The sequence below is a fragment of the Salvelinus namaycush genome, unplaced genomic scaffold (genome assembly GCF_016432855.1).
Source record: "Salvelinus namaycush isolate Seneca unplaced genomic scaffold, SaNama_1.0 Scaffold1707, whole genome shotgun sequence".
In the NCBI taxonomy this organism is placed as follows: Eukaryota; Metazoa; Chordata; class Actinopteri; order Salmoniformes; family Salmonidae; genus Salvelinus; species Salvelinus namaycush.
In genome coordinates, this window is record NW_024058461.1 from 20972 (window position 1) to 36994 (window position 16023).

General features: G+C 46.8%; 1 protein-coding gene across 1 annotated transcript in view; it reads left to right on the forward strand.

The window, feature by feature from the left end:
• The window catches only part of LOC120037340 (ankyrin-3-like), a gene marked incomplete at both ends in the record, with an annotated part of 53523 nt that overhangs the window by 20929 nt on the left and 16571 nt on the right, over nucleotides 1–16023 (forward strand). The window contains 3 exons of the mRNA XM_038983493.1: nucleotides 11679–11753; nucleotides 12476–12607; nucleotides 13674–13817. Of these exons, the coding sequence (XP_038839421.1) occupies nucleotides 11679–11753; nucleotides 12476–12607; nucleotides 13674–13817 (351 nt within the window). The remainder of the gene's footprint in view (nucleotides 1–11678; nucleotides 11754–12475; nucleotides 12608–13673; nucleotides 13818–16023) is intronic.

Genomic DNA, 16023 nt, shown 5'->3' on the forward strand with positions numbered 1-16023 from the left:
GGTCAGGTGTAGCCTCTAGCAGCAGATCAGATAACAACAGGTCAGGTGTAGCCTCTAGCAGCAGATCAGATAACAACAGGTCAGGTGTAGCCTCTAGCAGCAGATCAGATAACAACAGGTCAGGTGTAGCCTCTAGCAGCAGATCAGATAACAACAGGTCAGGTGTAGCCTCTAGCAGCAGATCAGATAACAACAGGTCAGGTGTAGCCTCTAGCAGCAGATCAGATAACAACAGGTCAGGTGTAGCCTCTAGCAGCAGATCAGATAACAACAGGTCAGGTGTAGCCTCTAGCAGCAGATCAGATAACAACAGGTCAGGTGTAACCTCTAGCGGCAGATCAGATAACAACAGGTCAGGTGTAGCCTCTAGCAGCAGATCAGATAACAACAGGTCAGGTGTAGTCTCTAGCAGCAGATCAGATAACAACAGGTCAGGTGTAGCCTCTAGCAGCAGATCAGATAACAACAGGTCAGGTGTAGTCTCTAGCAGCAGATCAGATAACAACAGGTCAGGTGTAGCCTCTAGCAGCAGATCAGATAACAACAGGTCAGGTGTAACCTCTAGCAGCAGATCAGATAACAACAGGTCAGGTGTAGCCTCTAGCAGCAGATCAGATAACAACAGGTCAGGTGTAGCCTCTAGCAGCAGATCAGATAACAACAGGTCAGGTGTAACCTCTAGCAGCAGATCAGATAACAACAGGTCAGGTGTAGCCTCTAGCAGCAGATCAGATAACAACAGGTCAGGTGTAACCTCTAGCAGCAGATCAGATAACAACAGGTCAGGTGTAGCCTCTAGCGGCAGATCAGATAACAACAGGTCAGGTGTAACCTCTAGCGGCAGATCAGATAACAACAGGTCAGGTGTGGCCTCTAGCAGCAGATCAGATAACAACAGGTCAGGTGTGGCCTCTAGCAGCAGATCAGATAACAACAGGTCAGGTGTAGCCTCTAGCAGCAGATCAGATAACAACAGGTCAGGTGTAGCCTCTAGCAGCAGATCAGATAACAACAGGTCAGGTGTAACCTCTAGCAGCAGATCAGATAACAACAGGTCAGGTGTAACCTCTAGCAGCAGATCAGATAACAACAGGTCAGGTGTAGCCTCTAGCAGCAGATCAGATAACAACAGGTCAGGTGTAGCCTCTAGCAGCAGATCAGATAACAACAGGTCAGGTGTAGCCTCTAGCAGCAGATCAGATAACAACAGGTCAGGTGTAGCCTCTAGCAGCAGATCAGATAACAACAGGTCAGGTGTAGCCTCTAGCAGCAGATCAGATAACAACAGGTCAGGTGTAGCCTCTAGCAGCAGATCAGATAACAACAGGTCAGGTGTAGCCTCTAGCAGCAGATCAGATAACAACAGGTCAGGTGTAGCCTCTAGCAGCAGATCAGATAACAACAGGTCAGGTGGAGCCTCTAGCTGCAGATCAGATAACAACAGGTCAGGTGTAGCCTCTAGCAGCAGATCCGATAACAACAGGTCAGGTGTAGCCTCTAGCAGCAGATCAGATAACAAGATAGCAGGACAGAACACAACATGCTTCAGTGGGAAACTACATCTGTAAGTAGCTAGACAGTAGATAGTGTGGACCACGTTGCCAATGAAGAGGAAAAGATTTAGGCCAAATTAACGGGTACTGAAGACATCACATCAATATCAGAAGACTCTCAGCGCTCCTCCTTCAATACATCCAGGTCTACTACTACATCCAGGTCCAGTAGTACATCCAGGTCTACTACTACATCCAGGTCCACTACTACATCCAGGTCTACTACTACATCCAGGTCCACTACTACATCCAGGTCCAATACTACATCCAGGTCCACTACTACATCCAGGTCTACTACTACATCCAGGTCCACTACTACATCCAGGTCCAATACTACATCCAGGTCCACTACTACATCCAGGTCCACTACTACATCCAGGTCCACTACTACATCCAGGTCTACTACTACATCCAGGCCCAATACTACATCCAGGTCTACTACTACATCCAGGTCCAATACTACATCCAGGTCCACTACTACATCCAGGTCCACTACTACATCCAGGTCTACTACTACATCCAGGTCCACTACTACATCCAGGTCCAATACTACATCCAGGTCCACTACTACATCCAGGTCCACTACTACATCCAGGTCTACTACTACATCCAGGTCCAGTAGTACATCCAGGTCTACTACTACATCCAGGTCCAATACTACATCAAGATGTACTACTACATCCAGGTCCACTACTACATCCAGGTCCAATACTACATCCAGGTCCACTACTACATCCAGGTCCACTACTACATCCAGGTCCAATACTACATCCAGGTCCAATACTACATCCAGGTCCAATACTACATCCAGGCCCAATACTACATCCAGGTCCAATACTACATCCAGGTCCAATACTACATCCAGGTCTACTACTACATCCAGGTCTACTACTACATCCAGGTCCACTACTACATCCAGGTCCACTACTACATCCAGGTCCACTACTACATCCAGGTCCAATACTACATCCAGGTCCACTACTACATCCAGGTCCACTACTACATCCAGGTCCAATACTACATCCAGGTCCACTACTACATCCAGGTCCACTACTACATCCAGGTCCAATACTACATCCAGGTCCACTACTACATCCAGGTCCACTACTACATCCAGGTCCACTACTACATCCATATTTACTACTACATCCAGGTCCAATACTACATCCAGGTCTACTACTACATCCAGGTCCACTACTATATCCAGGTCCACTACTACATCCAGGTCCACTACTACATCCATATTTACTACTACATCCAGGTCCACTACTATATCCAGGTCCACTACTACATCCAGGTCCACTACTACATCCATATTTACTACTACATCCAGGTCCAATACTACATCCAGGTCTACTACTACATCCAGGTCCACTACTACATCCAGGTCCACTACTACATCCAGGTCCAATACTACATCCAGGTCCACTACTACATCCAGGTCCAATACTACATCCAGGTCCACTACTACATCCAGGTCTACTACTACATCCATATTTACTACTACATCCAGGTCCAATACTACATCCAGGTCTACTACTACATCCAGGTCCACTACTATATCCAGGTCCACTACTACATCCAGGTCCACTACTACATCCATATTTACTACTACATCCAGGTCCAATACTACATCCAGGTCTACTACTACATCCAGGTCTACTACTACATCCAGGTCCACTACTATATCCAGGTCCACTACTACATCCAGGTCCAATACTACATCCAGGTCCAATACTACATCCAGGTCTACTACTACATCCAGGTCTACTACTACATCCAGGTCCAATACTACATCCAGGTCCACTACTACATCCAGGTCCACTCCTACATCCAGATTTACTACTACATCCAGGTTAACTACTACCTCCAGGTCTACTACTACATCCAGGTCCAATACTACATCCAGATGTACTACTACATCCAGGTCTACTACTACATCCAGGTCCACTACTACATCCAGGTCCACTACTACATCCAGGTCCACTACTACATCCAGGTCCAATACTACATCCAGGTCCAATACTACATCCAGGTCCACTACTACATCCAGGTCCACTACTACATCCAGGTCCACTACTACATCCAGGTCCACTACTACATCCAGGTCCACTACTACATCCAGGTCCAATACTACATCCAGGTCCAATACTACATCCAGGTCCACTACTACATCCAGGTCCACTACTACATCCAGGTTCACTACTACATCCAGGTCCACTACTACATCCAGGTCCACTACTACATCCAGGTCCAATACTACATCCAGGTCCACTACTACAGCCAGGTCCACTACTACATCCAGGTCTACTACTACATCGAGGTCCACTACTACATCCAGGTCCACTACTACATCCAGGTCCACTACTACATCCAGGTCTACTACTACATCCAGGTCCACTACTACATCCAGGTCCACTACTACATCCAGGTCTACTACTACATCCAGGTCCAATACTACATCCAGGTCCACTACTACATCCAGGTCCACTACTACATCCAGGTCTACTACTACATCCAGGTCTACTACTACATCCAGGTCCACTACTACATCCAGGTCTACTACTACATCCAGGCCCACTACTACATCCAGGTCCACTACTACATCCAGGTCCACTACTACATCCAGGTCCACTACTACATCCAGGTCTACTACTACATCCAGGCCCACTACTACATCCAGGTCCACTACTACATCCAGGTCCAATACTACATCCAGATGTACTACTACATCCAGGTCCAATACTACATCCAGGTCCACTACTACATCCAGGTCCACTACTACATCCAGGCCCAATACTACATCCAGGTCCAATACCACATCCAGGTCCAATACCACATCCAGGTCCACTACTACATCCAGGTCCAATACTACATCCAGGTCCAATACTACATCCAGGTCCACTACTACATCCAGGTCCAATACTACATCCAGGTCTACTACTACATCCAGGTCCAATACTACATCCAGGTCTACTACTACATCCAGGTCCACTACTACATCCAGGTCCAATACTACATCCAGGTCTACTACTACATCCAGGTCCACTACTACATCCAGGTCTACTACTACATCCAGGCCCACTACTACATCCAGGTCCACTACTACATCCAGGTCCACTACTACATCCAGGTCCACTACTACATCCAGGTCTACTACTACATCCAGGCCCACTACTACATCCAGGTCCACTACTACATCCAGGTCCAATACTACATCCAGATGTACTACTACATCCAGGTCCAATACTACATCCAGGTCCACTACTACATCCAGGTCCACTACTACATCCAGGCCCAATACTACATCCAGGTCCAATACCACATCCAGGTCCAATACCACATCCAGGTCCACTACTACATCCAGGTCCAATACTACATCCAGGTCCAATACTACATCCAGGTCCACTACTACATCCAGGTCCAATACTACATCCAGGTCTACTACTACATCCAGGTCCAATACTACATCCAGGTCTACTACTACATCCAGGTCCACTACTACATCCAGGTCCAATACTACATCCAGGTCCAATACTACATCCAGGTCTACTACTACATCCAGGTCTACTACTACATCCAGGTCCACTACTACATCCAGGTCCACTACTACATCCAGGTCCACTACTACATCCAGGTCCAATACTACATCCAGGTCCACTACTACATCCAGGTCCACTACTACATCCAGGTCCAATACTACATCCAGGTCCACTACTACATCCAGGTCCACTACTACATCCAGGTCCAATACTACATCCAGGTCCACTACTACATCCAGGTCCACTACTACATCCAGGTCCACTACTACATCCATATTTACTACTACATCCAGGTCCAATACTACATCCAGGTCTACTACTACATCCAGGTCCACTACTATATCCAGGTCCACTACTACATCCAGGTCCACTACTACATCCATATTTACTACTACATCCAGGTCCACTACTATATCCAGGTCCACTACTACATCCAGGTCCACTACTACATCCATATTTACTACTACATCCAGGTCCAATACTACATCCAGGTCTACTACTACATCCAGGTCCACTACTACATCCAGGTCCACTACTACATCCAGGTCCAATACTACATCCAGGTCCACTACTACATCCAGGTCCACTACTACATCCAGGTCCAATACTACATCCAGGTCCACTACTAAATCCAGGTCTACTACTACATCCATATTTACTACTACATCCAGGTCCAATACTACATCCAGGTCTACTACTACATCCAGGTCCACTACTATATCCAGGTCCACTACTACATCCAGGTCCACTACTACATCCATATTTACTACTACATCCAGGTCCAATACTACATCCAGGTCTACTACTACATCCAGGTCTACTACTACATCCAGGTCCACTACTATATCCAGGTCCACTACTACATCCAGGTCCAATACTACATCCAGGTCCACTATTACATCCAGGTCTACTACTACATCCAGGTCCAATACTACATCCAGGTCTACTACTACATCCAGGTCTACTACTACATCCAGGTCCAATACTACATCCAGGTCCACTACTACATCCAGGTCCACTCCTACATCCAGATTTACTACTACATCCAGGTTAACTACTACCTCCAGGTCTACTACTACATCCAGGTCCAATACTACATCCAGATGTACTACTACATCCAGGTCTACTACTACATCCAGGTCCACTACTACATCCAGGTCCACTACTACATCCAGGTCCACTACTACATCCAGGTCCAATACTACATCCAGGTCCAATACTACATCCAGGTCCACTACTACATCCAGGTCCACTACTACATCCAGGTCCACTACTACATCCAGGTCCACTACTACATCCAGGTCCACTACTACATCCAGGTCCAATACTACATCCAGGTCCAATACTACATCCAGGTCCACTACTACATCCAGGTCCACTACTACATCCAGGTTCACTACTACATCCAGGTCCACTACTACATCCAGGTCCACTACTACATCCAGGTCCAATACTACATCCAGGTCCACTACTACATCCAGGTCCACTACTACATCCAGGTCTACTACTACATCCAGGTCCACTACTACATCCAGGTCCACTACTACATCCAGGTCCACTACTACATCCAGGTCTACTACTACATCCAGGTCCACTACTACATCCAGGTCCACTACTACATCCAGGTCTACTACTACATCCAGGTCCAATACTACATCCAGGTCCACTACTACATCCAGGTCCACTACTACATCCAGGTCTACTACTACATCCAGGTCTACTACTACATCCAGGTCCACTACTACATCCAGGTCTACTACTACATCCAGGCCCACTACTACATCCAGGTCCACTACTACATCCAGGTCCACTACTACATCCAGGTCCACTACTACATCCAGGTCTACTACTACATCCAGGCCCACTACTACATCCAGGTCCACTACTACATCCAGGTCCAATACTACATCCAGATGTACTACTACATCCAGGTCCAATACTACATCCAGGTCCACTACTACATCCAGGTCCACTACTACATCCAGGCCCAATACTACATCCAGGTCCAATACCACATCCAGGTCCAATACCACATCCAGGTCCACTACTACATCCAGGTCCAATACTACATCCAGGTCCAATACTACATCCAGTTCCACTACTACATCCAGGTCCAATACTACATCCAGGTCTACTACTACATCCAGGTCCAATACTACATCCAGGTCTACTACTACATCCAGGTCCACTACTATATCCAGGTCCACTACTACATCCAGGTCCACTACTACATCCAGGTCTACTACTACATCCAGGTCCACTACTACATCCAGGTCCACTACTACATCCAGGTCCACTACTACATCCAGGTCTACTACTACATCCAGGTCTACTACTACATCCAGGTCCAGTACTACATCCAGGTCCAATACCACATCCAGGTCTACTACTACATCCAGGTCCAATACTACATCCAGGTCCAATACTACATCCAGGTCCACTACTACATCCAGGTCTACTACTACATCCAGGTCTACTACTACATCCAGGTCCACTACTACATCCAGGTCTACTACTACATCCAGGTCTACTACTACATCCAGGTCTACTACTACATCCAGGTCTACTACTACATCCAGGTCCACTACTACATCCAGGTCTACTACTACATCCAGGTCTACTACTACATCCAGGTCCACTACTACATTCAGGTCCACTACTACATCCAGGTCTACTACTACATCCAGGTCTACTACTACATCCAGGTCTACTACTACATCCAGGTCCACTACTACATCCAGGTCTACTACTACATCCAGGTCTACTACTACATCCAGGTCCAGTACTACATCCAGGTCTACTACTACATCCAGGTCCAATACCACATCCAGGTCCACTACTCTATCCAGGTCCAATACCACATCCAGGTCCACTACTACATCCAGGTCTACTACTACATCCAGGTCTACTAATACATCCAGGTCTACTACTACATCCAGGTCCAGTACTACATCCAGGTCCACTACTACATCCAGGTCCAATACTACATCCAGGTCCAATACTACATCCAGGTCCAATACCACATCCAGGTCCACTACTCTATCCAGGTCCAATACTACATCCAGGTCCAATACTACATCCAGGTCCACTACTACATCCAGGTCCACTACTATATCCAGGTCCACTACTACATCCAGGTCCACTACTACATCCAGGTCTACTACTACATCCAGGTCCACTACTACATCCAGGTCCACTACTACATCCAGTTCCACTACTACATCCAGGTCTACTACTACATCCAGGTCCACTACTATATCCAGGTCCACTACTACATCCAGGTCCACTACTACATCCAGGTCCACTACTACATCCAGGTCCACTACTACATCCAGGTCCAATACTACATCCAGGTCCACTACTACATCCAGGTCTACTACTACATCCAGGTCCACTACTACATCCAGGTCTACTACTACATCCAGGTCCAATACTACATCCAGGTCTACTACTACATCCAGGTCCAATACTACATCCAGGTCCACTACTACATCCAGGTCCAATACCACATCCAGGTCCAATACTACATCCAGGTCCACTACTACATCCAGGTCCACTACTACATCCAGGTCCACTACTGCATCCAGGTCTACTACTACATCCAGGTCCACTACTATATCCAGGTCTACTACTACATCCAGGTCCAATACCACATCCAGGTCCACTACTACATCCAGGTCCACTACTACATCCAGGTCCAATACTACATCCAGGTCCACTACTACATCCAGGTCTACTACTACATCCAGGTCCACTACTACATCCAGGTCTACTACTACATCCAGGTCCAATACTACATCCAGGTCTACTACTACATCCAGGTCCAATACTACATCCAGGTCCACTACTACATCCAGGTCCAATACCACATCCAGGTCCAATACTACATCCAGGTCCACTACTACATCCAGGTCCAATACTACATCCAGGTCCAATACTACATCCAGGTCCAATACTACATCCAGGTCCAATACTACATCCAGGTCCACTACTACATCCAGGTCCACTACTGCATCCAGGTCCACTACTACATCCAGGTCCACTACTACATCCAGGTCCACTACTGCATCCAGGTCCAATACTACATCCAGGTCTAGTACTACATCCAGGTCCACTACTACATCCAGGTTAACTACTACATCCAGGTCCACTACTACATCCAGGTTTACTACTACATCCAGGCCCAATACTACATCCAGGCCCAATACTACATCCAGGTCCACTACTACATCCAGGTCCACTACTACATCCAGGTCCAATACTACATCCAGGTCCAATACTACATCCAGGTCTACTACTACATCCAGGTCTACTACTACATCCAGGTCCACTACTACATCCAGGTCCACTACTACATCCAGGTCCAATACTACATCCAGGTTTACTACTACATCCAGGTTTACTACTACATCCAGGCCCAATACTACATCCAGGCCCAATACTACATCCAGGTCTACTACTACATCCAGGTCCACTACTACATCCAGGTCCACTACTACATCCAGGTCCAATACTACATCCAGGTCCAATACTACATCCAGGTCCACTACTACATCCAGGTCTACTACTACATCCAGGTCCACTACTACATCCAGGTCCAATACTACATCCAGGTCCAATACTACATCCAGGTCCAATACTACATCCAGGTCCACTACTACATCCAGGTCCACTACTACATCCAGGTCCACTACTACATCCAGGTCCACTACTACATCCAGGTCCACTACTACATCCAGGTCCACTACTACATCCAGGTCCACTACTACATCCAGGTCTACTACTACATCCAGGTCCACTACTACATCCAGGTCCAATACTACATCCAGGTCCACTACTACATCCAGGTCCAATACTACATCCAGGTCCACTACTACATCCAGGTCCACTACTACATCCAGGTCTACTACTACATCCAGGTCTACTACTACATCCAGGTCCAGTACTACATCCAGGTCCACTACTACATCCAGGTCCAATACTACATCCAGGTCCACTACTACATCCAGGTCCAATACTACATCCAGGTCCAATACTACATCCAGGTCTACTACTACATCCAGGTCTACTACTACATCCAGGTCCAGTACTACATCCAGGTCCACTACTACATCCAGGTCCACTACTACATCCAGGTCCACTACTACATCCAGGTCTACTACTACATCCAGGTCCAATACTACATCCAGGTCCACTACTACATCCAGGTCCAATACTACATCCAGGTCCACTACTACATCCAGGTCCACTACTACATCCAGGTCCAATACTACATCCAGGTCCAATACCACATCCAGGTCCAATACTACATCCAGGTCCACTACTACATCCAGGTCCAATACTACATCCAGGTCTACTACTACATCCAGGTCCACTACTATATCCAGGTCCAATACTACATCCAGGTCCACTACTACATCCAGGTCCAATACTACATCCAGGTCCACTACTACATCCAGGTCTACTACTACATCCAGGTTTACTACTACATCCAGGTCTACTACTACATCCAGGTCCACTACTACATCCAGGTCTACTACTACATCCAGGTCCACTACTACATCCAGGTCCACTACTACATCCAGGTCCACTACTACATCCAGGTCCACTACTACATCCAGGCCCAGTACTACATCCAGGTCTTGTAGAGACGTGAGAGCAGAGGTTGAGCAGGCCGGCAGAGAGAAGAGGAGAAGGAGATGGAAGGAAGAGAGGAGGAGCTGTAGGCCGGCTGCAGGACAGGAGAAGGAATGCAGTCAGGTTGCAGGGTCCAACATGGCCCCTGTCATGGAGACCAAGCCTAGTTTGTAAAACTTTACACTTGTTGATCTTTAGTGCATGAGCCGTTGTGATTGGCTGTGATGTGACTTAACTGTAGCTGTCATTCTGTCGTTGTCATTTCGGTGTCCTGTCCAACCAGTCAAAGGGACTTTCTTAACTGTCCATCCAGACTTAGGAGCTTTATTAACTGTCCAACAAGACTTAGGAGCTGTATTAACTGTCCAACCAGACTTAGGAGCCAGGTGATGCAGCATGATAGTGACCAGAGCACGTACAGACGACTAGTCTCTGGCCCGTGTAGAGCTGAGTCTGTATCAGTATAGTAGCAGTATCAGACAGGTGACCGTGCTCCAGTCTCCTCCAGCGTACACAGGTTACTGGCATGTCTACTTTCATTTCACTCTGACACACGTTTGGCCTTGAACACCAAGCTCCACACGATAGAGCTAGTGACATGGGAATTGGGGTGGTTTTGTTTCTGTGATGGTTTGATTGCCTGGTAGACTGGCTGGTTACATACCTAACACCCACTCAACAACAAATACTAGTCTTCTCCTGTAACTGTCAATGTGCCTTTGTCTTGCCATTGGATCCTCACAATTCTACCTGTTACTATCTGGCTTCTTATTTGGAAAGGTGCAGCCAAGTACTCCAACATGTAGAGCGTTTACTATGATCTTACTATGCAGAGACCTCTGAATTGATGAGGAGAATCTGGCCAGAAAAAGGTATGTTCTGTTTATCTTAAATACACAGTGATGAGATGATAACATGGTGCTGTCTGCCCCCCCACCCCCACCAGGCCCTCAGAGCCCCTGTGAGAGGACTGACCTGCGGATGGCCATAGTGGCAGATCACCTGGGTCTGAGCTGGACTGGTAAGAACACAGGTAGCATGGCTCCCCCTGGAGGACAGCAGTAGAATGGCAGTCTCTCTTCTACTGCAGTGACATAACGTACCAGCCACACACACCATTACCCCACACACTGACTGGAGACGACTAGAATACATCATTAGATGAGATTGTGACGCCATACTGTTCCTGTTGATGACTGAGCTGGGTAGGACTTCATCTGTTCCATCTGGAGGTTACTGTCATTATTATCAGGAGGGAAAGGGAGTGGCAGTGTGCCCAGCTCCCCTCCCCGCCTGCACTCCCCCGCCCGCCTGCACTGCGGCATTACGTACATGTCTGTCTGGGGGAGAGTCCCCTCCCCTCCTGCACTGCAGCATTATGTACATGTCTGTCTGGGGGAGGGGAGGAAAGAGAGGAGGAAAGGAAAGCAAAGGAAATGAAGAGAGGAGAGGAGAGGAGAGGAGAGGAGAGGAGAGGAGAGGAGAGAAAATGAAGGCAGGAGAGTTGAGGAGAGGGAAGGAGAGGCAAAGAGAGTAGAGGAGAGGAGAGGAAAAGAGAGGAGAGGATAGCAAAGAAAATGAAGGCAGGAGAGTTGAGGAGAGGGAAAGAGAGGTGGGGAGGAAAGAAAAGGAAATGAGGAGAGGAGAGGAGAGGAGAGGAGAGGAGAGGAGAGGAGAGGAGAGGAGAGGAGAGGAGAGGAGAGGAGAGGAGTCTAATCCATATTTAATGTTTTTCTGTTTCAGAGCTTGCCAGGGAAATGGATTTCTCTGTAGATGAGATCAATCACATCCGCGTGGATAACCCCAACTCTCTGACCGCTCAGAGTTTCATGCTTTTAAAGAAATGGGTTAGCAGAGATGGTAAAAATGCCACAAGTAGGTATCCCATTTCCTCCCTGAATTGAAGACTTGTAACTAGTCATTACTGAAACCACAGATGAATCCTGTAGCAGTAACACCACACAGGACTCTACACAGAACTGTCTCAGGTCATTACTCTACACAGAACTGTCTCAGGTCATTACTCTACACAGAACTGTCTCAGGTCATTACTCTACACAGAACTGTCTCAGGTCATTACTCTACACAGAACTGTCTCAGGTCATTACTCTACACAGAACTGTCTCAGGTCATTACTCTACAGAGAACTGTCTCAGGTCATTACTCTACACAGAACTGTCTCAGGTCATTACTCTACACAGAACTGTCTCAGGTCATTACTCTACACAGAACTGTCTCAGGTCATTACTCTACAGAGAACTGTCTCAGGTCATTACTCTACACAGAACTGTCTCAGGTCATTACTCTACACAGAACTGTCTCAGGTCATTACTCTACACAGAACTGTCTCAGGTCATTACTCTACACAGAACTGTCTCAGGTCATTACTCTACACAGAACTGTCTCAGGTCATTACTCTACAGAGAACTGTCTCAGGTCATTACTCTACACAGAACTGTCTCAGGTCATTACTCTACACAGAACTGTCTCAGGTCATTACTCTACACAGAACTGTCTCAGGTCATTACTCTACACAGAACTGTCTCAGGTCATTACTCTACACAGAACTGTCTCAGGTCATTACTCTACACAGAACTGTCTCAGGTCATTACTCTACACAGAACTGTCTCAGGTCATTACTCTACACAGAACTGTCTCAGGTCATTACTCTACACAGAACTGTCTCAGGTCATTACTCTACACAGAACTGTCTCAGGTCATTACTCTACACAGAACTGTCTCAGGTCATTACTCTACACAGAACTGTCTCAGGTCATTACTCTACACAGAACTGTCTCAGGTCATTACTCTACACAGAACTGTCTCAGGTCATTACTCTACACAGAACTGTCTCAGGTCTCTGTCCTCAAATGTTTTAATACTGTTGTGTATTGCTGTATGTAGTGTATTAACCAGTTTGTCTGTTTCTGTCTTACTTTAGCGGATTCCCTTACAGAGGTCCTGACTAAGATCAATCGGATGGATATTGTGACATTGCTGGAAGGGCCAATATTTGACTATGGTAACATTTCAGGCACAAGATGTTTTGCTGATGATAACGCAGTTTTCCTGGATCAGTGTGATGGTAAAGTTTAGCCCCATCTAGCTGAACTCTGTCTCTCTCTTTCCCTCTCCTTCTCACAGAACCAGCCAGTCTAAACTAGTCGAACGTAGAGCCAATCTGGCTAAATGAGTCGAACATAGAGCCAATCAGGCTAAACTAGTCGAACATAGAGCCAATCTGGCTAAACTAGCCAAACATAGAGCCAATCTGGCTAAATGAGTTAAACATAGAGCCAATCTGGCTAAATGAGTTGAACGTAGAGCCAATCAGGCTAAACTAGCCGAACATAGAGCCAATCAGGCTAAACTAGTCGAACATAGAGCCAATCTGGCTAAACTAGTCGAACGTAGAGCCAATCAGGCTAAACGAGTCGAATGTAGAGCCAATCAGGCTAAACTAGTCGAACGTAGAGCCAATCAGGCTAAACGAGTCGAATGTAGAGCCAATCTGGCTAAACTAGTTGAACGTAGAGCCAATCAGGCTAAACGAGTCGAACGTAGAGCCAATCTGGCTAAACTAGCCGAACGTAGAGCCAATCAGGCTAAACGAGTCGAATGTAGAGCCAATCTGGCTAAACTAGCCGAACGTAGAGCCAATCAGGCTAAACTAGCCGAACGTAGAGCCAATCTGGCTAAAGGAGTCGAACGTAGAGCCAATCAGGCTAAACTAGTCGAACATAGAGCCAATCTGGCTAAACTAGTCGAACGTAGAGCCAATCAGGCTAAACTAGTCGAACGTAGAGCCAATCTGGCTAAATGAGTCGAACGTAGAGCCAATCAGGCTAAACTAGCCGAACATAGAGCCAATCAGGCTAAACTAGTCAAACGTAGAGCCAATCAGGCTAAACTAGTCGAACATAGAGCCAATCAGGCTAAACGAGTCGAACATAGAGCCAATCTGGCTAAACTAGTCGAACATAGAGCCAATCTGGCTAAACTAGCCGAACATAGAGCCAATCTGGCTAAACGAGTCGAATGTAGAGCTAATCAGGCTAAACGAGTCGAACGTAGAGCCAATCTGGCTAAACTAGTCGAATGTAGAGCCAATCAGGCTAAACGAGTCGAACGTAGAGCCAATCAGGCTAAACTAGTCGAACGTAGAGCCAATCTGGCTAAACTGGTCGAACGTAGAGCCAATCAGGCTAAACTAGTCGAACGTAGAGCCAATCTGGCTAAACTAGTCGAACGTAGAGCCAATCTGGCTAAACTAGTCGAACGTAGAGCCAATCAGGCTAAACTAGTCGAACGTAGAGCCAATCTGGCTAAACTAGTCGAACGTAGAGCCAATCTGGCTAAACTAGTCGAACGTAGAGCCAATCAGGCTAAACTAGTCGAACGTAGAGCCAATCTGGCTAAATGAGTCGAACGTAGAGCCAATCAGGCTAAACTAGCCGAACATAGAGCCAATCAGGCTAAACTAGTCGAACGTAGAGCCAATCAGGCTAAACTAGTCGAACGTAGAGCCTAAACTAGTCGAACGTAGAGCCAATCAGGCTAAACGAGTCGAACATAGAGCCAATCTGGCTAAACTAGTCGAACGTAGAGCCAATCAGGCTAAACTAGTCGAACGTAGAGCCAATCAGGCTAAACTAGTCGAACGTAGAGCCAATCAGGCTAAACTAGTCGAACGTAGAGCCAATCAGGCTAAACTAGTCGAACGTAGAGCCAATCTGGCTAAACTAGTCGAACGTAGAGCCAATCTGGCTAAACTAGTCGAACGTAGAGCCAATCAGGCTAAACTAGTCGAACTTAGAGCCAATCAGGCTAAACTAGTCGAACGTAGAGCCAATCAGGCTAAACTAGTCGAACGTAGAGCCAATCAGGCTAAACTAGTCGAACGTAGAGCCAATCTGGCTAAACTAGTCGAACGTAGAGCTAATCAGGCTAAACTAGTCGAACGTAGAGCCAATCTGGCTAAACTAGTCGAACGTAGAGCCAATCAGGCTAAACTAGTCGAACATAGAGCCAATCTGGCTAAACGAGTCGAACATAGAGCCAATCTGGCTAAACTAGCCGAACGTAGAGCCAATCTGGCTAAACTAGTCGAACGTAGAGCTAATCTGGCTAAACTAGTCGAACGTAGAGCCAATCAGGCTAAACTAGTCGAACTTAGAGCCAATCAGGCTAAACTAGCCGAACATAGAGCCAATCAGGCTAAACTAGTCGAACTTAGAGCCAATCAGGCTAAACGAGTCGAACGTAGAGCCAATCTGGCTAAACTAGTCGAA